This window comes from Castor canadensis, chromosome 4 (genome assembly GCF_047511655.1).
Source record: "Castor canadensis chromosome 4, mCasCan1.hap1v2, whole genome shotgun sequence".
In the NCBI taxonomy this organism is placed as follows: Eukaryota; Metazoa; Chordata; class Mammalia; order Rodentia; family Castoridae; genus Castor; species Castor canadensis.
This window is the reverse complement of record NC_133389.1, coordinates 119,985,137-120,010,485: the sequence shown is the minus strand read 5'-3', so window position 1 is coordinate 120,010,485 and position 25,349 is coordinate 119,985,137. Positions and strand designations below refer to the sequence as shown.

Genomic DNA, 25,349 nt, shown 5'->3' with positions numbered 1-25,349 from the left:
GCAATGCATGAATGATTAAGGCCAAAATTATATTAGGTATTTAATAACATTTTTATATTTATACATTTTAATATTTAATTTATCTTAAAACTATATTGGTCAAATCAACTCATGCCCAAATGTTTCAGTTTTGTTCTTTAATATATTGCCTTTTTAACATGAGTTAATCTGTGTAGGAGTTCCTACTTCTCTTTTTTCTAATAAACAACACATGTTCTGACTTCATCTGGCACTAAATTCCTCTGAGTTTGCTTTTACTTTAACCCGTTAATATTTCTCCCTCCCCTTATTAAATTTCTTTTATTTTCCATTTCTTTGTTATATTGCCTATATTTGTTTTCCTAAGTGTGTTGCTTAAGAAAGAATGGATTTCATTTTAAGATTTTTTTTTTACTTTCTTTTTAAATATCCTAGGACAAATAGTCTTGAGAGAAAAGAAAATAGAGACTAAAGATTGCTAGGGGAATATCTTCTTTTTTAACCAATAAGAATTCTGACTTTTCTTTTTTTCCATTTGTGTATTAGGTGGTTGTGAATGCCCTTTTAGGAGCAATTCCATCCATCATGAATGTCCTTCTGGTTTGTCTTATATTCTGGCTAATTTTCAGCATCATGGGCGTAAATTTGTTTGCTGGCAAATTCTACCACTGTATAAACACCACAACTGGTGACATGTTTGAGATCAACGAAGTGAATAATCATTCTGATTGCCTAAAACTAATAGAAAGAAATGAGACTGCCCGATGGAAAAATGTGAAAGTAAACTTTGATAATGTAGGATTTGGGTATCTCTCTTTACTTCAAGTTGTAAGTGAACACTATTTTCTCTGAATTATTTACTGTTCAGAATTATAGCAAAGTACTGACTGTATCTGTTATTTAGTTATTAAGAAGAAAGTCTACAATATTTTTTCTAATTTTGGTTTATTACTACAAGTTCATAAACCCAGATGGGTGGAAGCTCATTACATATGCAGATATAGTCAATAATGGCCAGGCATTTCAGCTCTTTACATAAACATTTTTCTCCTTTTTCCTTAGTTTTTCCCCCTTTCCAGATTCTTCTCACTTCTCATATCAACAAGTTGATTATTAAATCATAACTTTGGTGTTATTTTGTTCTTTTGCAATTGAAAGCTTAACACTTAATTGGATGATAACTATTTTGCAGGAATTTTAGTTATGTCATTTTGGATTAGAGATTGGGGAATGATATTTAGGCTTGAGGATTACACTTGTAGTGAAATTGAAATCACATCTGAGAGCACCTGAACACAGAAATGAAATTCAAGCACTGCTGTTTCATGTCAAATAACCTTTCATTCCTATTATCAAAGTATGCTTTATCATTAATAAACTAGTAGGTCCCAAGACTGGCTCTCTAAAAAATAGCTCATTATTTATAAAAGCACAAAAGATCATGATCCTTTAAGCATTTTTATTTTATGCCACTCATGACTGCAGCTGCATCACAAGAAAGCAATGGATAAAAACAGAATTCAGATAATCTGAAAAGTCATAGTAAAAATGTTGCTGTCATTTGTATGTTGAGTACTCAGCTTTTAAAAAGTTGTATAATTTCTTCTCTTGTGCTTCTACAGGCTTTTTAAGGCAGAAATTTATTTTTGTTCACCAGGGTTATGTTTTCAGTTGTTCAACCAGGAGACTAAGCAAACAAACCTATGCTGGTCAAAACTCTCTTATATTTTTCAGAGGTGTCTTTACTTGCTTATTTTATAAATTCTTCCTACCTTTTGGCTGGAAAATTTTATTTTTCTCCTGGACATTTTTAACCTACTCTAATGTTCATGCAATTAAAACAGAGATTTTAAAAAAATCTAGCATGAATGATTTCTTTAAATATTATAGTGAATACATGACATTTCCTTTGGCATTAAGCCTAACCTTTTACTAATAACCACACTTGTAAATGTCACTAAGTATATCACTTCCTCCATAAAATTGAGGAAAGAAAAGTTGAACATTTGCAATCCTTCAAAATTCTAAATGACTCTGAAAATATAAAGTGAAAGTCCTGCACAACGCTATTAAATAAATTATGCTACTAAAAAAAAGGAAAACTCTAATATATTGTTTCACACTGTTTATTAGTAATTCAAGTGAAGTGAGTCCTTGAGTCACTTTTTTTCTGTTCCTGTACCAAGCATGTAAATGGACTTGTTATATTATTGACACACTCAAGACTTCTCTTTTCGATGTACAGAATATTTCTATTTTCTAGCTAAGAATCATTATTATCTTCTTCCATCACACACACTCTCACTTGACTTTCTCCATCCACCACTCCACAAGTGTTAGTTTTAAGGACAAAGACATTGTGATACAGATACAGAAAGCTATACTAGACTCCCTCCTTGGCTACCAATAATCATAACTGGCCCACAGGTCTCAAAATTTGTGTCCCAGGACAAGTAACAAATTACTCTAAGCTATTATACTTGAAATCTCTCTTCAACCTGTGAATGCCAAATATTTATTCCAGTACTAATTTTACATTTTTCTTACCTATATTAACTCATTTTCTTCAAGAATTACAGAGAAGAGAGTAGAATATAGGATTTTTTCTAAATGTTAGGCTTTGAAATTCTGATAAAGGTAGCTGCAAGTTTATTCTTTATATAACTCTATGGCCCTTACATTGTTACAATAAAGAGAAATCTTAAACTTTCGGTCACCTTAATCACCTAGCAAATAGATTTCAAGAAATGATCCTCAGATATACTTTTCAATTTTTTGGTTGCTATAAATATAGTCAAGTGTATTTATATTTTTAAGGCTTTCTAAAAGTGTACTACCAAATTATAATACCAAATGTCATGACTCCCTTAATTCTAAAGAAGCAAAAGATACATGTGAGTTGGTTAGCAAGCAGGAGACTCTACCAGTGACCATTTTGTTTATTTTCTCTCTGGCCCAAAATTCATGTAAAATTTGTTTTGAAATGTCTTTCAAAAATATTCCCTTAAAAATGTATCAGTAAGAATAATTATTAAGGATCAGTTTTAATTATTATCACCAAAGTAAAACATGCATGTCTTTCTTAATAGGCCACATTTAAGGGATGGATGGATATAATGTATGCAGCAGTTGATTCCAGAAATGTAAGTATTCCTTAAATCCTAAGTTTTTTTATATTATTGATCAGGTGCTTAAATTAATTCAACAAGACATAAGCAGTCAAATAAAATGATTCTATGTTCATGAAAAATATGCAAGAAAAATGTCATTCTAGTTAATATTTGAGTATAGAAATATGTATCTTATTAAGAAAGATCATATGAAGATGAATCAAAATCATAAATTATTTTGAAGGTCAAACAAAAGTAGCCCAAATTTATGTATTTAATAGCTAGCAGATATCCTTATTGTAAATATTTTCTATTTTGTTACATTTTCATGCACAAATTATATAATCAGTAGTAATTTGGATGTGGAAGAGCTAATATGAAGGAGTTTATGACTTCCATCAGTAGCTGAAATGTGTATTTACACTCCATATGAAAAGTTGTAGATATTGTCCTGGAAACTTTAAATTACTTTCGTAGTTTCTTTCAACTTCTTTATTTTATGTTATTTTAGCATCAATAAATTTACTAAAAACTTTACCAGTGCATTCATCACTTCTTCAGCTAACAGGTTCTGTCAAGTACATATCACCAAAGAACTACTTTATTTGATTCTAGACTCTTTCTGGCTTCAAGATATTAACTGAAATTCATGATTATTTTAGCATTGCTCTTCAAAACTTTGTAAAATTTACTATTTTCTATATACCTTCCTGTTCCCCTTCCGAAGTCCATCTGTTCAATCTATTATCCATGAAGACAACTTTAATAACCTGTCCCTGTAATCTTTAATCTGATGGAGTTTGATTTTATTCTTTGTGAAGTTCACTTCCTGTAAGTTTTGTCTACTCAATATGAAAAATTCAATGAATGCTATGTTAGAATAAGAGGCCAAACATTTAAATGAATATGTCAATTCTTATTTGCTACATAAATTCATGCATACATCAATCATTGTTTCTAAATGCATTTGGCCCATATTTATATAAGTAAATTTTTTCACTAATAATTTTTAAATTGTTGAAATTAATTTTAGATTACAACCAAATTTAACACATTATAATACAAATAGCAAAATATTATTTTGTATTTACAATTACAAAAATAGATTCTAGAGTGTCATAATAACCATATTTTTCAAATGAAAACATTCCTAAAGGATTTTTTCAGACATTTTTCTTGAGGTAATTGATACAGAAAATAAAAACTGCTGAAGTATTTTTAAGAATATTATTTTCTATTTTCATGAGACAGTACCAATATCATTTAGCATTAAAATATGCTGTAATATTTTATAAAATATTCTCCTTTGGTAGGTGGAACTCCAGCCTAAGTATGAGGAAAGTCTGTACATGTATCTTTACTTTGTTATTTTCATCATCTTTGGGTCCTTCTTCACCTTGAACCTGTTTATTGGTGTCATCATAGACAATTTCAACCAGCAAAAAAAGAAGATAAGTATTTCTAGTATTTTCTCTCCTGCTGAAACAGAAAGAATATTTGAAGTGTTTTCTCTACCAAATGAGTACTTGAATTCAAAAAACAAATGGGAGTGTATACGAAAATCTACTTTTGCTTCCTCCCCCTCTGACATCACTACCTATCTCTTTCAAGGTGTAGAAAACTAAGAATGACTGTTTCACATTTCTGTGAAAGGTTCATGAATTTTTTCTTTGTTTATTTTTAAGGAATCACATTGTCTATCTTTTGAAAGAGAATAATTACAACTAAAAAAAAATCCGTACTTATATGACACTTTCTTATATGTAAGATCCTTACAGTTCTCCTCCCCCTTACACAGTTTCAGCTAAAAGATTACTAGAGTTTAGGAAAGGAGTGGGAGTGAAAATAAAGGGAGGCTGGATTTGATAAGAGTGCATCATATGTATATATTAAAATTTCACACTGAAACCACTATTATGTACATGTTAGTAATTGCATGTCAACTAATATATGTTAATAAAAGAAACTCAGACTCATTGCAAGAAATTAGCACCAAATGTAAGCTTTTTCTGGTGTTTTCTTTCATAATTTTTCCTTCACTAGTTCCTCTTATATTTTCCACTTCTTTCTCCCAAATATTTGATTATATATACTCACTTTTAAATTGGATAGTTATTCATTTTATTTATTGTTTTCATTTATGAGTCTCCTTTTATTGTTTCAATGACATCTGCACATTATTCAAAGCCTGGAAATTAAACAAATATCATCACTTGAGAGTAACCACTATTCACATTTTATATTTTTCTATTCAAACTGTTTCTATGAATATTTACATTATTGAAATAGTCTTTTATCTACTATTTTTAATTCTCTTTTAAGTATTTTCCTATTTGTTAAGAGCCTTCATATATACATTATCATAACTTACTTAGTCTTTACCAAACAGGAAGTTACTTCTAAACTTTAATTATTTAAATAGTACCCTCTCAAAAATTTTGGTGTTGAAAACTTTAGTTTTAAATTCTTTCCTTAGGATACATTCCTAGATTGAAGTATTTTACTTCTCCAAAGTAACATAGCCACTCAACAATACCTCTGTATGAAGATGCCCCTGTCACTGTTCATCATTGGCATCAAAAATTCTTTGTTTTTTATTGCTTGGTATTTGATAGATGAAAACAGAGTGAACTTTTAATTTTTATATCTTTTATTATCAATAGATTTGAACACTTTGAGTTCTCTTTGGACATGTGTATCCCTTCCTTTATGTATAGCTCCATATCATTTACTCAGTAGGTTTTCTTATTAGTGAGTGCTATTTTTTTTACTACAAAACATTATTGCTACTACTTCTGATAGTATTTTATTAGTAGTAGTACTCCCTAGTCAGTATCAGTTTACTCCATTTCACTTATTAGCTTGTGCTCCAATCCTCTGTATCTGCTCTGCTGTCCCATTCCTGCCATACTTCTAATCTCTGATTCATCCTCTAACTCTTCTACCAAGTCCTTCAGTTTTCTTTCCATCGTTTTTTTCAATTCTTGACAGAGTTAAAGAGGCTTTGTATGACTCATTTAAAAAAATTGTACTACAATGTACGTATCTTTAACTCTTTGCTACATTTGCATGAGAAAATCATTTTACTTAACTCAGAAAGATAATGTATACAGTATAAGAAATAGATAGCTATGCCTCAATGAGCCAAATGTTACTACTCATTGAATAAATGATCTTGGGTGACCTCTTTGAGTTTCTGGGATATTTGTGGCAAAATAATTAATAATATATATTTTAAATGATTGTAAGAGTTAAATAATATTATAGTAATTACAGAGTGCTTTTAATTTTTCAAATTTAAAATCCCAGGAATAAACATGATAATTGGTTGAAAATTACATTTGTTTTTTAACTGTCCTTTTCCTATTGTAACATTGACAAATTATGTACAAATGGACATAGTTTTAACCAGTTTTGATTTTTCTTTTCTATACTTTGGAGGTCAAGACATCTTTATGACAGAAGAACAGAAGAAATACTATAATGCAATGAAAAAATTAGGATCGAAAAAGCCACAAAAGCCTATACCTCGGCCAGGAGTAAGAAATATCAAATGATATGACAAAAAATATATAAAATCAGAAACCTGCATAAGTTTTCTTACAGAAGTGTAATCAGCTAACATTTTTAGCAACAAAGATTTCTTTCACTTTTAGAGTGTTATTAATTCATACTTTTATGAAAATGGTAAAAGAAAATTTTAAGACCAAAATAACCCCAAGAAGACATGAATGCATCTTTGTCTTCAAAAGATTTAGAACTACATAATTAGATCCAAACACAACCAAAGGACATGGGTAATGTGACAGGTATAAAAGAGTTGGTTATCAGTTACCAGAATAATTGCCATTTAATATCAAGGAAATAGGTAAAACTTTGTATGGGCTGAAATACATGAGGTTAAGAGGCTGTTGAAGTGTTAGATGAAATCATACCCTACTTTCATATTTGTTTCATGAGAGATACACAGTGCTTTGGAGGAGCATTTGGAATGCTTTTCAATATCTACTATTCATATGCATAGCTATAAAGTTAGAAATTACAAATATCTGTAGGAGTCAGAAACAATAATTATAATTTATGACAAACAATAAAAGATCTTCATGTTTCCATGATGAAGTCAACCAACTGAAAATGGAGGAAACTTACCCCAACACTAGTTATTTTTATGATGAGGATCTAAGGTGCATCAGAGAACAAAATACTAGTAAACATTCATATTGTGTTAGCCAAATGTTGCCTCCTCTCATCCACTGAGACTTAGCACTGAAAGTAGAAATGAACCAACTCTGTTTGGGAAAAGTTTAAGATAGTAAATATCCTTGGAGTTCTTTAGTGGTCCAGGTAAATAAACAGATGAAGACCTGCAGTGTCTGCCAGAGCTGAGGAGCAGAATCACAGATCAATGACAAAGCACATAAGTTATTTGTTCTTTTACATACATATAAAAGAATGCCGTTCTGGTCTGATTATCCCTGTGGAAGCTAAGAATTCTGTGTCTGAAAATTTCAGAAAAGGCTAGTCAGTGGGATAATATCAATATGTGGAATTTAAATATATAATGTGTCTTGGAATTCCAAGTACCTTTAATAATTCTTTGGAAATAGGCAAATGGAATGTTAATACTTACTGCATTTTAAAATGGCTGCATGGTCCAAATGATAATGTGAAAGTCTTGTAACACCAAATCAAACAGTTGTCTTGCCTCTCATTATCTTGATATGTTAACATGCATTGTGTACTCTGATAGAAGGAAGCTGTGCAATGTTCCTCATCAAAAAATTCTTTGGACAAGGGATTGCTTTTTTGAGGAATACGCATTGATAACTTACAATTTTGACAACTAAATTTTCAATATCAATGTATTATAAACCATCTCTTAGAAAAATCAGGACCAATGGCTACTATGTAAAATGCAAAAAGTCAATTAGTGCAGAAAGTAAATATGCTAATGTGTACAAGAAAACTTCACTATTGCTAACAGTATTTCTGTTTCTCTACAGAACAAATTTCAAGGAATGGTCTTTGACTTTGTAACTAGACAAGTTTTTGACATAAGCATCATGATTCTCATATGTCTTAACATGGTCACAATGATGGTGGAAACAGATGACCAGAGTGAATATGTGACTAACATTTTGTCACGCATTAATCTGGTGTTCATTGTGTTGTTCACTGGAGAGTGTGTGCTGAAACTCATCTCCCTCCGCCATTATTATTTCACCATTGGATGGAATATTTTTGATTTTGTGGTTGTCATTCTCTCCATTGTAGGTAAGAAATATGTAAAGTCTTTTAAATTCAGTTCAATAAAAATGAAAATTGGAATAATGAAATTTAAAATGGAGGTCATCTTAACATTCAGAGATGAACACTATAAATATTTTGATGCATTTTTCCAAATGTATTTACTTTTCTTTAAAAATTAGGCTCATAAGTTATATCAGTATCGTATCCTATTCTACCAATTTTAGACAGTAAATATACTATTTAACTATATAGTAAAACTTCCTTTAATTGAACTAGATCTGTGCTGTTCTAAGTTATAAATGGTTTCAAGATGTTGAGATTGAAGACTTTATACAATATCTAAATGGCTGTATTGAGAAGTACTAGAAATTTAGTGTGGAAATCGGGAAAGACACTATATTAGAGATATAGCTATGGAGTCACCAGCCTGTAGATAGTGAAAGCTGGTTGTGAGATAAGAAATAAAAATGAGTGAAAAGAAAATAAGAATGAGGACTAAGTGTTAACAAGTATAGATGGCAAATTCTTTTGGGGTGTCATATAGAGATTTTCTAGATCACTATGAAAATGAGTTTTTAAGAATCATGCACAAGGAAAGTGAGATAGCATGGAATTTAACTTCTTTAGTCATATACCTCAAAGACTTGAATATACAATTGGCTCAAGAACAGCAGCTCATCTCACTAAAGAAACAAGTAAAGCTCTAGTGAAGGATTATCTGTGTGTAGCCCTGAAATTTTTATTCTCTCTTAGATAAGATGATATGATTGGGTCAACATTTAACTATCTAATATGAATCTTCACTCTGAATAAGTTGATCTTAAATATACTTTGCATATTATATATAGTCTTTGATTCATATGCTAATACCATAGTTATAACTATGTTGATAGCATACATCCTCTCTCTCTTTTACACACACACACACACACACACACACACACACACACACAAAAGACTTAGGCTTATGATTTTCAGAAAGAGATCCTTTAACTCAATGGCATTTAGTTTCTTGGTCTACTTTTTAGTATAGTCTTTATTTAAAAGGCAAATGGAGAAAGAAGCTTAAAAACATTGTGATACCAACATCAGACATAGGGGACCAAGAGAAGCATCAACATTGGATCATTTTATAAATGCACCAAAACATACATAAACACGTATTTAAGAATATCATAGTGGAAGCTCAGGAAAGTATCAAGTTCATAGACAGATGAACATCAAACCGCAGACAGTTTAAATGGATGAAATGTGAAAAGAGGACTTGGGATTTGACAGTTTCAGAAAGAATAATTGTACCCATATAAATTAGTGCTGACATTGTTGATTGCTGATGTTCAGTCAGATTTATGCATTTTAAACTCTTCTTTTTTAGTTTTGGGATTTTATGTATGATAAGTACAGCTTATCAAACATCCCTGAAGAACAAAAGTACCATGATCCTTATATTTTAATTTATTGCTGAATACCAAAATTATATGTATAATATAATCTATAAAATTCTGCCCATATTCAATCCTTCATATGTGTTTGTTCTACATCCACATACTCTGCTTTCAGACATTCAACCAATTACAGATCAAAAATAGAAAAATATAACATCTCTACTGAACAGGCTTTTTCTGGTTGTTGTTTCCTGTACAATAAAGTATAGCAACTATTCACACAGCATTTACATTGTATTAGATATAAGTATTTTAGAGATTATTGGAGAATAAGAAGGATGTGTATAGGTTACATGTAAACACTGTCAAATTATATAAGAGACCTGAGCGTCTGTGGATTTTGATATGTCCTAGAACCAATCCCCTGCAGGTATTGAGGCATGATTGTAGTATATATGTGCTATATCTAAGATTATATAATTGAATCTCTCTGGACTTTCCCTTGTAGTCTTAAAAAATTAAGTATTGTTAATGAATAATTTCTTGAGTGGTTGGTATTCTCATTGTTTATCAATAGGTATGTTCCTAGCAGAGCTGATCGAGAAATATTTTGTGTCCCCGACCCTGTTCCGAGTGATCCGACTTGCCAGGATTGGTCGCATCCTACGTCTGATCAAAGGAGCAAAGGGGATCCGCACGCTGCTCTTCGCTTTGATGATGTCCCTGCCTGCATTGTTTAACATCGGCCTCCTGCTCTTCCTGGTCATGTTCATCTACGCCATCTTTGGAATGTCCAACTTCGCCTATGTTAAAAGGGAAGTTGGAATTGATGACATGTTCAACTTTGAGACCTTTGGCAACAGCATGATCTGCCTGTTCCAAATTACCACCTCTGCGGGCTGGGATGGATTGCTGGCACCTATTCTCAACAGTAAACCTCCTGACTGTGATCCTAATAAAGTTAACCCTGGAAGCTCAGTGAAGGGAGATTGTGGGAACCCATCTGTTGGGATTTTCTTTTTTGTCAGCTACATCATCATATCCTTCCTGGTTGTGGTGAACATGTACATCGCTGTCATCCTGGAGAACTTCAGTGTTGCCACTGAAGAAAGTGCAGAGCCCCTGAGTGAGGATGACTTTGAGATGTTCTACGAGGTCTGGGAGAAGTTTGATCCTGATGCGACTCAGTTCATGGAGTTTGAAAAACTATCTCAGTTTGCAGCTGCTCTTGAACCTCCTCTCAACTTGCCACAACCAAACAAACTCCAACTCATTGCTATGGATTTGCCCATGGTGAGTGGTGACCGAATTCACTGTCTGGACATCTTATTTGCTTTTACAAAGCGAGTTTTAGGAGAGAGTGGAGAGATGGATGCCCTTCGAATACAAATGGAGGAGCGGTTCATGGCTTCCAATCCATCCAAGGTGTCCTATCAGCCAATCACTACTACTTTAAAAAGAAAGCAAGAGGAAGTGTCTGCGGTTATTATTCAGCGTGCTTATAGACGCCACCTTTTGAAGCGAACTGTAAAACAAGCTTCATTTATATATAATAAGAACAAACTCAAAAGTGGAGCTAATCTTATAAAAGAAGACATGATAATTGACAGAATAAATGAAAACTCTATTACAGAAAAAACTGATCTGACCATGTCCACTGCAGCTTGTCCACCCTCCTATGATCGGGTGACAAAGCCAATTGTGGAAAAACATGAGCAAGAAGGAAAAGATGAAAAAGCCAAAGGGAAATAAGTAAAAACAAATAAAAATAATGGGTGACAAATTGTTTACAGCCTGTGAAGGTGTTGTATTTTTGTCAACAGGACTCCTTTTGGAGGTCAATGCCAAACTGACTGTTTTTACACAAATCTACTTAAGGTCAGTGCCTATATTAAGACAGTGACCCCTTGTCAGCAAACTGTGTGTGACTGTGTGTAAAGGGGAGCAACCTGGACAGGAGGTTACTGTTCTTACTACCAGCTGACACTGCTGAAGACAAGAGACAAAACGGCTACTCAGACTGTAGGGACCAGTTTAAATGGGGTGCACCCTATAATTTGGGGGTTGTTAAACATGAAACACTTTAGTGTAGTAATCATATCCACTGTTTGCATTTCAACTGCCACATTTGTCACATTTTTACAAACTCTGTTAGTGGATTCATCTTTTTTTTAATCCATATATTGTTTGTTATATGTGACTATTTTTGTAAATGGGGTTTCTGTTGGGAAATAGACTAAAGGACCTCTGTTACAGGTATGCCACCTGGGGAGTATGGCAACCACATGGCCCTCCCATCTGCACAAAGACATGGTTTGCATGAGGGCATGTTGCACTTTGAGATCATGCATGAGAAAAACTCACAAGGAAAGCAATGATAGTTCTTAAACAATTCTAAAATTTCATCTGTGTTTTTGGGAGGGGTAACTGGGTAATAATTGAAGGTGCTTTGCTGACCTTGTTTTGTCAAATCTAGCCCTAGACTAAGTAGAATGTTTTCAAGTAGCCCATTAAATCTTAGCAGGTGCAAACTTCATTCAAATACCTGGAGTCATAAATGTTATATTTCTGTTTATTATATTTAAAAACTCTAAATTATGAATATTGCTCCCCAACCTCAACCCCCAGAAGACTGAATTGACCAAAAGAACCCTTTATAAATTTCTGCTTAATCCTGCACTTTGTTTAGCCATCTTCAGCTCTCAGCAAGGTTGACATTGTATATGTTAATGAAATGCTATTTATATGTAAATAGTCATTTTACCCTGTGGTGCATGTTTGAGCAAACAAATAATGACCTAAGCACAGTATTTATTGCATCAAATATGTACCACAAGAAATGTAGAGTGCAAGCTTTCTACAGGTAATGTAATGTATTCTGTACCATTATAGATAGTTTGGATGTTATCAGTGCATGTTTATATTACCATGCTGCTGTACCTAGTTTCTCCCAGTGATCAGAATCTCATTTATGAGAAACCATATGCCAGTGGTAAAGTCAAGGAAATTGTTCAACAGATCTTATTTCTTTAAGTCATTAAACAATAGTTTGCAGCTCTTTAACAAATTTTTGGTTATTTTTAAACTTTAAGTGGATAACATATGGTGTATAGACAGACTGTACAGACATGTTTAAAAAAAACACTGCTTACCCTGTTGAAATGTGTTTAGAATTTTATAAGCAAATATAAATACTGTAAAAAGTCATCCTATTTTATTTTTCAGCATTATGTACATAAATATGATGAGGAAATTATCTTCAGGTTGATATCACAATCACTTTTCTTACTTTCTGTCCATAATACTTTTTTCATGGAAGATATTTGTTAAATAAGAAATGAAATCAAGACTGGGTAGTTGTAGATTTCTGCTTTTGTATCATATTTGCTAATTTTAGATTATGTCATTAGTTTAGGGGACTAAATAGGCTCAAAACTCACATCCAAATTTATGCTTTGCAATTGGAAAAGGGTATAAAATTTTATTTATATTTCCAGTACTGCCTGCTAACTTATTGACAGTAGGATTTATTTTTCATTTTTGTCTTTTTTCTAATTTATATTTATTATTCTCATTTCTTTGGAGTCATGCTTCTCTAGATTGTTCCTAACATAAATGTAGGCTTCACATTTTTTTCCACAAAAACAGAGAGTAGTAAAGTTATATAGTCAACTAAATCAGGACATTTTATGTTTCTTACAGAAGCAAACCATAGACTCCTCTTTTTCTTAAAACTACTTAAATAAATTGTATTTGTGAACTGCATGCTGGAAAATGCTACTATTACCCTAAATGATGCTAACCAACATTAAAAATGTGCAAAACTAATAAAGATTACATTTTTTATTTTATTGTTTGCCCAGTTACTTTTTGTTAACAGCATGTTATAACAAGTTGGAGATGGTTTTATTCCAAAAATTGGGGGAGAAGGGAAGCTAAACACACACACACACACACACACACACACACACACACATACTTGCACACACATATACACACATATGCACATATACCCTTACTGGACAGACAAGGAAATTTAGAATAGAAAGGGACTAGGGAAATGGCCTATAGGTGGCTACTAGAGGCAAGGTGGACTCTGTTAGGACATAGAACTGGTAACAAAGCAAAAGCTGGTGTCTCTAGGAGAAAAAAAAGTATGAGAAGCAGTGCAACGGGGACAGCTACCTAAGCTACAAAGAAGCCCCTAAATCTTCATCAAAGAATTTGAAGTTGCCGTGTGTGACTGGGATATTTTCTTTGCTTCTCCAGAACGTCTCTCCACACTTGTCCATCTTGCTGTGTGCCTGGCAAGGGTGGCTTCTATTCATGACGTCAATGGGTTCTTCTATTTTTTATTTTCCAGTTGGTTTTGCCATGGGAAGCCCCTGCAGGACATCTGTGGGAGAAGAGAGAGACATGAATGTTTATTCACTACGTCCTTCTTTGCTGGTTTTCGCTGGGTTGGCAGCAGCTGCTTTCCTCCACTGAAAAGCATACAGTCAGAGGGCTCCCTTTTACAACTACAGCTACTGTCTTTAGGGTCTAGGAATTCTCTTTTCCTTGGTTTTTTAGGCCTTTTGTTATCCTGGGCGTGCTCCCCTATTCCTTATAGCTTCCCCTTAACTTTGCTAACATCTTAGTAAAGATCCTTTCTTTGTCTCAGTTTTATCATCTGTAAAATGGATATCATAATTCTTATGAAGACTAATTGGAGTTAGTAGGAGTAATGTTTTCAGTTCAATAGTTCCATTAATATAATCCTTGCTGTATAAATCTTCATTTTGATAAGGATAATCAAAGACACATATAAAACTGAGAAATAGGCTGACATGTTCAGAGCATTTGCAACCATTCAATATTTGCTAAAATAAAAAGTAAATACTTTCAGGGACTGAGAGACAAGCAGAAACCACATATAAAAGGACCTTAAATGCATAGTGAGAGCTTTGGTGATGAGGACCCATTTAGAAGTTTCTAAAAGTTGTGAAGATAGGTGTGGTGTGAACAGGTTTTAACTTTCAGGCAAAGGAAATAGAAAGCAGCAAGATAATTTAAGAAATTACTGGGAGAATACTTTCAAGAAATAATCCCAAATATCTTCATCATCTCGTTTTTACCCAATGAAACTAAGATCATCCTTCAGTATTTAGTAACAGCCTCTTTGTTTCTTATTATTGGAAAAGCATTTTTCTCTCCTCTGAATTTTTGTGGAATTTTAAGTATATGTGAAAACAGCACCTTTGAGAAAGAAGGCCAACAGTAATAATTCTGTAAAAATAAAAGGCGTAAGTCATAACTCTTTTTGGCATAGTAGGACACTTGAAGTTACATTACATACCCATGTTAGCACTTAGCCTACCTTTATGTGTCATTTGGAATGCAAATGTCCTCATATCATCCTCATCTTACACTCTGTCATGAGACTACAATGCACCACTGGTGCCTGATGGGCACAGATGATTCTCTATAGTGCTGTGCAGACAGAAGGTTCTCAGTAGTTGTTTAGTAAATGAGCAAGTTGACTAATTTTGCTCTATACAATTAACTTCTTTGCCCCTCTAAGATCTTTTTCCTTTATTTACATACTATATCATAGATGTCATTAAATGCAACATGTGTAAAGTAATAAAACATTACAAAAGTTGCAAATGAAAATTGACTGGTATGTTATAAAATACTGGCTATATATATATTTATATAACAACTATCAAATGAGGATGTATGAATATACACTACTTTTTACCTAGAAGGTATAGATGTAGATATACATATTTGCAGAGGTAAAGCAGACATCTCCATCAGTAGTTTCAAAATATGAGTTCGTGAATTTATTCCTAACTCTGTGGAACTTAAGAGTTGTATAATACCTCTTTCTTTGCTATGGTGGAACTATTGAGCTCGGCATTTAAATTTTATTCTTCTAAAAGGAATTAGGACTTCTAGATCTTGTTTTCGCTTCAACATTACTTGGCCTCAGTCTTATCTGCATTATTAATGTTCATCTTTCATCAAGGATGGTGAAGAAATTTCTTGTTCAGCAGTATTTCTTGCAGTCATAGGAAACAAATATTTCTAAGACAAACAAATTTTGCCTTTGATTGGTCTTGGTCGTAAATGCAGCCATTTGCTCCACCTGAGGGAAAATGTCTGTTGAGTTATACTGACTGATAACTTGAAATAGGTGAAATACTAGTGCAAAATTTATAAAGTATAAAGTTGTAAGTATGCAAATATATAAAGAAGAGGACAATAGGATTGGGAAGGAGAATGGTTAAAATACATGGAAATATGTCTCAGAAAAATGAGGAACAACATTATTCATACACAAGGTTGTCCTATTATGATGTATATATGTATACACACAAATATACGCTATGACTTCCTAAAACAAAACTCACAAGGCATTAGTGGTATAAAATTTAGTACATATCTAGGCAGATATGTCTTAGAACATTATGACAATTCCCTTTCCCCACACCAAAACCTAGATGTTTCCATAGCTTTCTCCTTGGACCATAACTTAAATGTCCAAATCAATACCAAGATAACTTTGATATGTGGGTACCAAGTCTCTAACATACTATATAGCCTCTCTCACTTTTCAGTAGCATTAGGGGAATATTTTTAACTCATCAATTATAAAATTTACTAGGACAATAGCTAAAAATATAGTTCCAATTCTCACCTCACAGTAATTCCTAGAATTCCTGGAAATTAGAATTCCCAGGAAGGACTTCGTTTATCTGTTGAGCTTTGCTAACAGAGCTAGACAGGAGAAAGTTAAAACAAGTTTTCCCAAGACTCTTCTGAGCAGACAAGTCTGAGAAACCTGACTTTATGGTGGGGAGTTCCTTCAGGAACTCATCAATAGATGATTGCAGTACTTAATTGATAGTCAGCATGCCCTGACATCACTATAATATTGTTGTGTGTTCACAGACTTCTCAGTAAGTATAACAGAATTGTTTTTTGCTCAACATACAGGCTTTGGACTTACCAAAAGAAAATGTGCTATAACACCAGGGACACAATGATCTCATACAGAACTTTGCAAAATTCCTGCTCTGAGGGAAACAGCTAAACACCCAGCTAAGCACTGGGTAGAGCAGTCACCATGTGGAACATGGACGTGCAGGACATCTGAACTGTCCCCTGTAGCTGGTGGTCATTTGTGATATATATTACCAACTCCAAAGAGACCACAGAGGAAAGATAACACCTAGGCCAATGACTAATATTTTAAGAATATAGACCCCATTTTTTTTTACCAGAATAACATGATAAACCTAAAAACTAAACAATAATAATTGGTAATGAGCCAGCATTCATAGATCTATGGGTCAGATCTTATTAAGTTATGATTTTCTTAGTTGGGCCATAAACATAATACATGTCTATTACTTTCTTTCATTCATTTATTCACATGTGCATACATTGTTTGGGTCATTTCTCCACCCTATCCCCCTTCCCCACCCTTACATGTCTATTACTTAAGAAAAACTAAAACAGTACAGAAAAATACAAATTACTATTATACCACTTAGAATGCTGTCCTAAATAACTGTCCAGACATTGTTTTATATAGGTGAAAACTCATTCATTTATATTATAAATAGTATAATATTTTGTATGCAGTCCTGCATTTTGGCTTTTGAATTAATAGATCTTGAATAGTTTTCCATGTGGCACATGTAAGTCAACTTCATTCTGTTTAAATGATACAAAATGTTCCATTAATCAACCAGTCATTTATTGATGAATATTTTGATTTTTTCAGTTTTGTTCCATAGCTCATAGGGTGCAGTGACTATTTTTGTTCCTGAATTGTTATGCAATCTATAATAAATTCTGTTGGATAAATTCTTGAAGTGGATTTACTAGGTGGAAAGTACTCATATTTTCCATTTATATTAAGTAGTGGGTTAGATGTAGGTGCTTCTCCTTGGAGCAGAGGCCATCATAAAATAACCCTTTACTTTTTCATCATCCAACATCTCTTCTAGAAGTAATAGTTCTGCAACCATAACATCTGTGAGGGCAGGAACCATGTTTATCTGTCATGTTACACAATAGTGCTTGGCATGGCACTACATCAAAAGTTGAGTTTTTTAAATGGACAACCTCCATTTTGAATTGAAATTGCAAACTGTCCTGAAAAAAAAAATCTCTATGAAATTCAGGGAAATAACAGAAACTTATTTCTCACAATGTGGGTGCTGGAAGTCTGAACTTTAGACTATAGCAGATTAGCTATCTAGTGAGGACCCACTTTCTTGTTCATAGGCAGCCATCTTCTCACTGTGTCATCACATGGCAGAAAAAGCTCTCTAGGTCTCTTTCATGATGGCATTAATCTCATTCATGAGGGTTCTGCCAAATTCTTACCTTCACATGCCCTCACTTGGGGGTTAAGATTTCAAGGTATGAATCTTGGGGGTGTGGATATAAACAACTAGTTTGTAACATTCTGCACACACTCAAATTCATGTTCTTCACATTCAAAATAATTCCATCCCAACAGCCCCCCAAATTTTAACTCATTCCAATATCAATTTTAAATTCTAAATAACAAAGTCTCATGTTAAATATCATCAAAACCAGATGCAGGTGAGACTCAAGGTAGGATCCACTGTGATGCAAACTCTTCTCCAACTGTGAGCCTATGAAATGAAGCATGCTATGTACTTCCAAAACACAATGGTGATGCAAGTGTAGGAGAAATGTTACCATTCAAAAAGAGAGAAATAAGAAGAAAGGGTGACAGGTCTTGAGCAAGTCCAACATCTTTCAGGGCAAGTAACATTAACTTAATGCTTGAGAAGAATCGACTTTGGTCTTTTGATCTAATGGGATAGAAGTCTAACCTTCAGGATCAGAGGGAGCAGCCCCAGCCCCATGGTGTTTGGTGGTGGATATCTTGTGTGTTGAGAGGAAGGCAATGTTCCCCACTTTAGAAACTAAAGTCTAAACTCTAATGATCTCTGAATTGCCTTTGAAGTCATTCTTCTCATCTTGAAGAATGGTACATGTTCACAGCCAAATAGCTCTGTTATATGAGAGCTAAGAAGCTTCTGTGCTTCTCTGTGCTTCTTCCCATCTCCTTCCTCTTCAGTTCAAACTGTTAGTTTTCCTGATAGGGTGTCTGGTTAAGTTCATGGTTCATACCATTCTAGTTTCCTTGTCTAATGATTACTTGACCATGTCCTTAGAATGTGCTCCTGAATAGGCAGGCTTTCTCATTATTTTTAATATGGATAGGCTAAGAATTTTCCAAATTTTCAAGTTCTGGTTCCTTTTCTGCTCAACAATTCCATCTTTACATCACTTCTCTCATCTCAAATTTTATTATCACTAAGCATGAGGTCTATGTTGCTCTTTCAACCCTTACAGATTTCCTTAGCCAATATCTGATTTCATAAGTTGTAAGTTCTACCTTCCACTAAACACTCAGACATGAACACAATCCAACCAAATTGTTTGCCATTTTATAACAAGAACCACCTTTCCTCCAGTGTCCAATAGCATGTTCCTCATTTCCATCTGAGATCTCATCAGGATGGCCTTCACTATTCATATTTCTACCAGCATTCTGCTCAGGATTATTTAAGTGTACTCTAGGAAAACTGAGGCTTTCTCTACAGCTCTCTTCTTTTCTTTCTAGGTCCTCACCAGAATCCCCCTTAAAAATCCATTCATAGGTATACAGGCTTTTTCTAACATGCAACTCAAACTCTTTCAGCCTCCACCCACTATTAAGTTCCATAGCTACTTTCACATATTTAGACATTTATTTTATGAGCACCTCCACCTGTTGGTACCAATTTCTGTTTTATTTAATGCAGGTTATAAAAGAACACACAGACTGTGTGGCTTATAGAAACCAGAAATTTATTTCTTCTTGTTCTGGAAGCTAGAAGTGTGTGATCAAAGCTCCTGAAGATCTGATAACTGGCAAGTGCTTCCTTCCTCATTCACACATAGCCATCATCTTACCAGACCCTCACATAATGGAGGGGATAAAAAAGATTTCCAGGAGTCTTTTATATGGACACTAATGTCATTCATGAGCTCTCTGCTATCCTGACCTAATCACCACCCAAAGGTCCCATCTTCAGATACCACTACACTGGGGATTAGAATTTTAATGTATGAATTTTAGAAAGACATAAACATTTGATCTATACATATGGCAAATACTATTGGTACATTTGATGCTACTCAGTTCCTACTTATCCTCTGAATTGATAAATAAGAAACACAATTTAAGTTAATCACCTATGCATAATTATACTTAAAAGTAGTTACATACAGTAACAGGGTTTTTATTTTAAAACACTAATAGAGATTGCAACAGATAACTGTAACATAGAAATCATCTCTATTTTCTTAAACACAACAGTGAAACAGGATTGTTGTAAAAAAAAAATCAAGAACAAAAAATTTATATAGTGGAAAATGAGAAGCCTAATGCTAAACACTACTAAACTTGTTTCATATTTTTATGAGTTGATGCTACACATAACATTCTATTGAAAACATTTATTCAATCCCTTGAAGTTCCTTAGAGAAGAAGAGTTTAGAAGATATGAATTTTCATGGTTCATTATAATTTGAAAATATTATTTTTTCTGAGAATAAAACCAATTTCTTACAGTACAAAACTAGTATAATTAATATGCCAATTCAAGTAAACCATACATTAGTTTTATAGACTTTTAAGACAATATACTAAGGATTTCTCTTGAGAAGAAATAACTGCTCTCATTATGTTGATTTTGGTATAATTGTTGGGAGAGAAAAGATGCCAATATTATAGAACGTCAAGTTCTTAGAAGATGGCTTTTTTTTTCTACTCTGCTCTGTGAGGCTGAGTGGCATTAGCAAATTCAAGTCTCACTCTCTAATTATACCTGAAATGGAATCAAACTCTAGATTACCCTGGAAATATAATCTCCTTGATATTGTCTGAATTACTATTTGGAAATGAATTATTTATTCTCTTTCCTGCCATATTTAGACATCTTGAGAGCTTTTCCTACATTTGTAGCTGGGGGACCAGCTAATTTAGGTCTCAGAAGTCATCAAAGGTTTTAGTCTTAAATGATTGGATGCCCATCCTCATACATCTTCTCTTCAACTATGCAGAAATCATGACTTTCTATATTTCTTACACATGAGAAATTCTTATGCTAGATAAAGATCAATTGTTAGTATAAGCACCAAGACTGATGTTTACCTACATTATAATACCCTTATAATGAAGAGAATTTGGTCAAGGAATAGTCTTAATGGCATATTTTAATTTTTCTAAAATAGTGGCTCTCAAAGTGGGAGTTCCCAGACCAGCAGCATGAGCATCACTTGCAAATGTGGCAGAAATCGTTATCTTTGTCTCCTCATCCCCACTGATTTAGAGTCTGTGCAGGAGAGGTCATTCTGTTGTGCTCAAGTTTGAGAACCACTGCTTTGGAACCTTTTTTTGTCCTATGCATGGAACAACAATGTCCCCCAGTGGCCAAAAACATGTACACTATTTTCTTAGGTAAATAATATTTGTATGTTGTGTTTAAAATGATTTCCAAAGACGATTTCCATTGCTTGTAAATGGATTTGAAATTTTGACTTAAAATTCACAATCCAATAAATACTTATTTCCTTTTCTTCTTGTTAATTTAATTTAGTCTAAAACTGAGCATTGATCTCACTGGATTGGTAGAAAGAAATTTTTAGATGGGGTCTCTCACTATGTTGCCCAGTATGGTCTTAAACTCATGAGCTCAAGTGGTCCTCTAGCTTCAGCCTCCCAAGTGGCTGGAATTACAGGTGTGGACAGCAGCATCTGTCTCAGGAAAATAATTCTCACTCAGTATCATGACACCCTTTCTCCCTTTCTCTCCCAAGACTCAACCAGAACCCAAGAGGCTTACATGGTGTTCAGAAATGGGGAGTTACTAATTCTACATATTGATGAGGTACAGTATGGTATTCCATTTACATGTATTCAATGTGTAAGGATAAAATCAGGGTAATTCAGATTTCCATCTCCTTATCATTGCCTTGTGCTTGGAGGCTACGAACTCCTTTATTCCAATAATTCATAACATATAAAATAGATTCGTATGAGAGTCACTCCACTATGTTGTAGAATAGAGTTTATTAATTTATCTAACTGCATTTTGGTATCATTATCCAGCCTCTCTCTATTCCCTCCCTACAGCTTCGGCCTCTGACAATCACCATTCTACATTCAAATGGACTTCATGTTACCTGTACTACCAACTTCTGAAAAAATATGAAATGAGTGTTAGCACTGTTTATCATCAGAGTTCTCATCTTCCCAATCTCGGATTGTCAGTAAACAAAATAGTGTGCTAAATACATCTCCTTCCTTCACACACGAGTTACCTGAAGTAGCTTGTGACAGCAATGTAAATGGACTAATACAGTAGTGCAACTGGCTTTTAATGTTTTCTAATTTTAATGTAAATTTAAACAATTTGAACAGCCTCATATGTCTAGTAGTTACCTTGTAGGGCAGCTTCGTTCTAAATGCTTTTGCTTACACTGCTGCAAAAATACTAATGATCCAGCTATGTACTTGAAACTGAGAATGGAAAATAGAGACAGCAACATAAAATAGCATTTCAAAAATGTTCTCTGGTGGTGACTAGAAGGGTGATTATTATACCCTTCAACTTTTCCATGTGATTAAAAATTCCAAGAATAAAAGTTTAAAGAAAAGATGTACTGCCACCAATCACAATTGAGATATACATGGACTTATGAATAAGAATCTTCAGCTGCTTTATTCAGCTGATTCAGACAGCAGAAATGCTGATGAGGAGGACCTGGCATGTGAGAAACCAGGAGTTCAATATAGAGAAAGTCTGGACGTTTGGGGCAAGGGAAAATATCTCAGCTTTTGGAAGAAACATAACCTGCCTCCAGGCAGAGGTTGGGATGGGAAAGACTGTCTTCTTGAAGGGAATCGAGCCTGGGACCCATTGCTAGCTACAGAATATTGCATGTATCAGTATGAAGGGATACATACCTGGAAGAGTTTCTTGCCTACTTTCTTAAAAATAAATAATTCAAATTGTTAGAATGGGAGGTATTTAGGACAAGCCAGTTGGAACAACATGCCACAAAGAGGTATGAAGGATGACAGAATATGCCACTCCATAATATGCCACTTTGTCACACTGATCATTTTCAGATAAAGAAACTTGAACACCAGCAGATAAAAAAGAGTAATTTGAATTTCTCATTCTCTTCCTGAAAATAAGAGACCAAAACTTTTACATGGAAGATGTCCTCCTTATACTAGGAGAACAGAAATATTTTTCTAAAAGGAGTCACAGCCAAGAGAATTGTGTACAAACAGATCTTGTTAGAATAATTTTTCTTCATTTAGCCTCTTCACATAGTTTAATTGCTTTTCTATAAGTTCATTTTACTTTTGCTTTCACCAGAACAATCTGTTTTTTAAACTTGAATACATGATGAAATGCAGATACAGACAGATCAGTGTAAGAATTGAGAAGAAAACTAAATACAGACATGATTAAAAGGACACATCAGTGCTATAATGTTTACAAAGTGTTTATGGGATCAACATGCTGTATATTTGGAGCAATTGAGACTGCAAATATTAAAAGTAACATCTTTTCAATGCTTACCATAATCTAATATTGCTCTGTGCCTTACATTATTAACCTATTTGAGCCAGGTATGGTGGTGCACACCTGTAGTCCCAGCTACTCAGGAAGCTGAATGGGGAGGAATACCTGAGACCTTGAGCTCTAGACTAACCTGGTCAATGTCACAAAAAAAAAAAAGGTAAACAGTTCAATCTTTTAACACTTTGTGAGGTAATAGCCTTTCTTTTCAGCTGAAGCACAGAGAAGTGAACACTTAGTGAATGGTGACAGTAAGATGTAAAATGCATATGACCTGTCTCCAGGGACCAAACTCTTAGCCACTATGCTATACTGCCTGACTTTAAGGTGCTCACCATCTAGCAGGGAAGATTAAGCAAACCAAGAAATAAACAAACAAATATATGCCACGTGCACAGTTTTTACTTTTATTTTTTCAGTGCTGAGGACTGAACCTCATGCAAGTTAGGCAGTTCACTACCATTGTGCTACATCCTCAAACCCATAGTAAGTCTTATAAAGCACTATGTGTTTAATGGAAATTAGCAGCTCTACAATGTTTTTTACATGTCCAGAACTTTTCATGTCTGTTATGCATTTTATTTCTTTATTAGAAAAGGAAAATGAGGCTCAAGAAAATTACTTCCCCAAATCACAAAGAAAATAATATACAAGAGATCCCTCTTAGGTATGGGGAAGACCAGATTCCTGCCACTAAACCATGCTACATCTCATATCCAGTTATGGTGAGTGGATTTGCAATTTCTCTGAAGAGAGGGTAGTTTGTGAAGTAAAGAAAAAGCTTGGCACAAAGGAGGGGAAAGCATTCCTCCAAGAAGGAACTGTTGTCCTATTTGTCTAGAATAAAGCCTTTTTGAGGCATGTAGCAGGAGATAAGTCTTGACAAGACAGAGGTGAAGAGTCTTGGATGACAGACTCAAGTCTGTAGCCAAGAAAAAGCTACAGACTGTTTACAAACAGTAAAAATGTTTGTGCTAAAGAACATACTAGTATTTCAGGAAAGACAGAATGTTTTAGAAACTTCTACCACGATACCTTATTAGGGAACACCAAGTCACCAAGAGTGTCAAAGCAAATCTCAAAGGAGATTTAATCCAACAAACACGCATGAAGTGTCAGGCAAGATGTTTCATGCTAAATGATTTAAACTTAGAATCCAATACCGGGGAGGAAATTCTACAAGGGGATAAACTAATATGGTCTGACTTAGCCTAAGTTTGGGCTTTAAAGATTTCATAAAGGTGTGCAGATCATCTGTTCTTTAACTGTGACCCTTAGATTTTCTTGCAGATGAACTTTTCCTTCTGAACCAAAAGTTTACAGTTTAAGATTATACACTTTGCTGGGCACGATGGCCTGTGGCCTTCTTGGCTGCATACCAAATGCAGTCTAACCCACAGATTTGAAAATCAGACCAGCAGGTGAGTTGCCCATTACCACTAGTTTAGCTGGACTATGAATGCTAAAAACAATCCCCATGAAAACGACACCTGCCTTAATGGGTGGAATGCACTTTAAAAGGAAACAAGTATGAAAACTGTTTTGCTTTACAGTCTGTGACAGCTACATTTTCTCTACAGACTGACATCATATAAAGTGCTGTAAGAAAAAAAAAGTTAGTTTCTGTTACTCAGCTTTCTGTTTCTGTAACAAATACCTGAGATAAACAACTTACCAGAAGGAAAGGTTTATTTAGGCTCACAAGTTTATAGGTTTCAAGCAGTTGGCCTTGTTGCTTTGGGTCTGTGGTAGACACAAACATTACACCACGGGAGCACCTACAGAGGCTTTCTCACGTCATGGAACCAGGAAGCAAACAGAAAAAGGGGAAAGGGCCAGGATCGCAAAATTTTCTTCAAGGTGATCCCAATCATCCAACTTCCTTCCAAAAGGCGCTGCCTCCCTAAGGTTCCACCACCTCCAATAGATCCAAAATTTGGGGACCA

The 25,349-nt window shown here is 34.1% G+C and overlaps 1 protein-coding gene across 4 annotated transcripts in view; it reads left to right on the top strand.

The window, feature by feature from the left end:
* Positions 1 to 13,575, top strand: part of LOC109681943 (sodium channel protein type 1 subunit alpha) — a 138,166-nt gene extending 124,591 nt beyond the window's left edge. For all 4 annotated transcript variants that reach the window (XM_074071011.1, XM_074071009.1, XM_074071010.1 and 1 more), the window contains exons 23-28: positions 526 to 807; positions 3,069 to 3,122; positions 4,403 to 4,540; positions 6,524 to 6,628; positions 8,093 to 8,363; positions 10,302 to 13,575. In XM_074071011.1, the coding sequence (XP_073927112.1) occupies positions 526 to 807; positions 3,069 to 3,122; positions 4,403 to 4,540; positions 6,524 to 6,628; positions 8,093 to 8,363; positions 10,302 to 11,476 (2,025 nt within the window). In that variant the 3' untranslated portion in view covers positions 11,477 to 13,575. The remainder of the gene's footprint in view (positions 1 to 525; positions 808 to 3,068; positions 3,123 to 4,402; positions 4,541 to 6,523; positions 6,629 to 8,092; positions 8,364 to 10,301) is intronic.
* Positions 13,576 to 25,349: the final 11,774 nt, after the last annotated feature.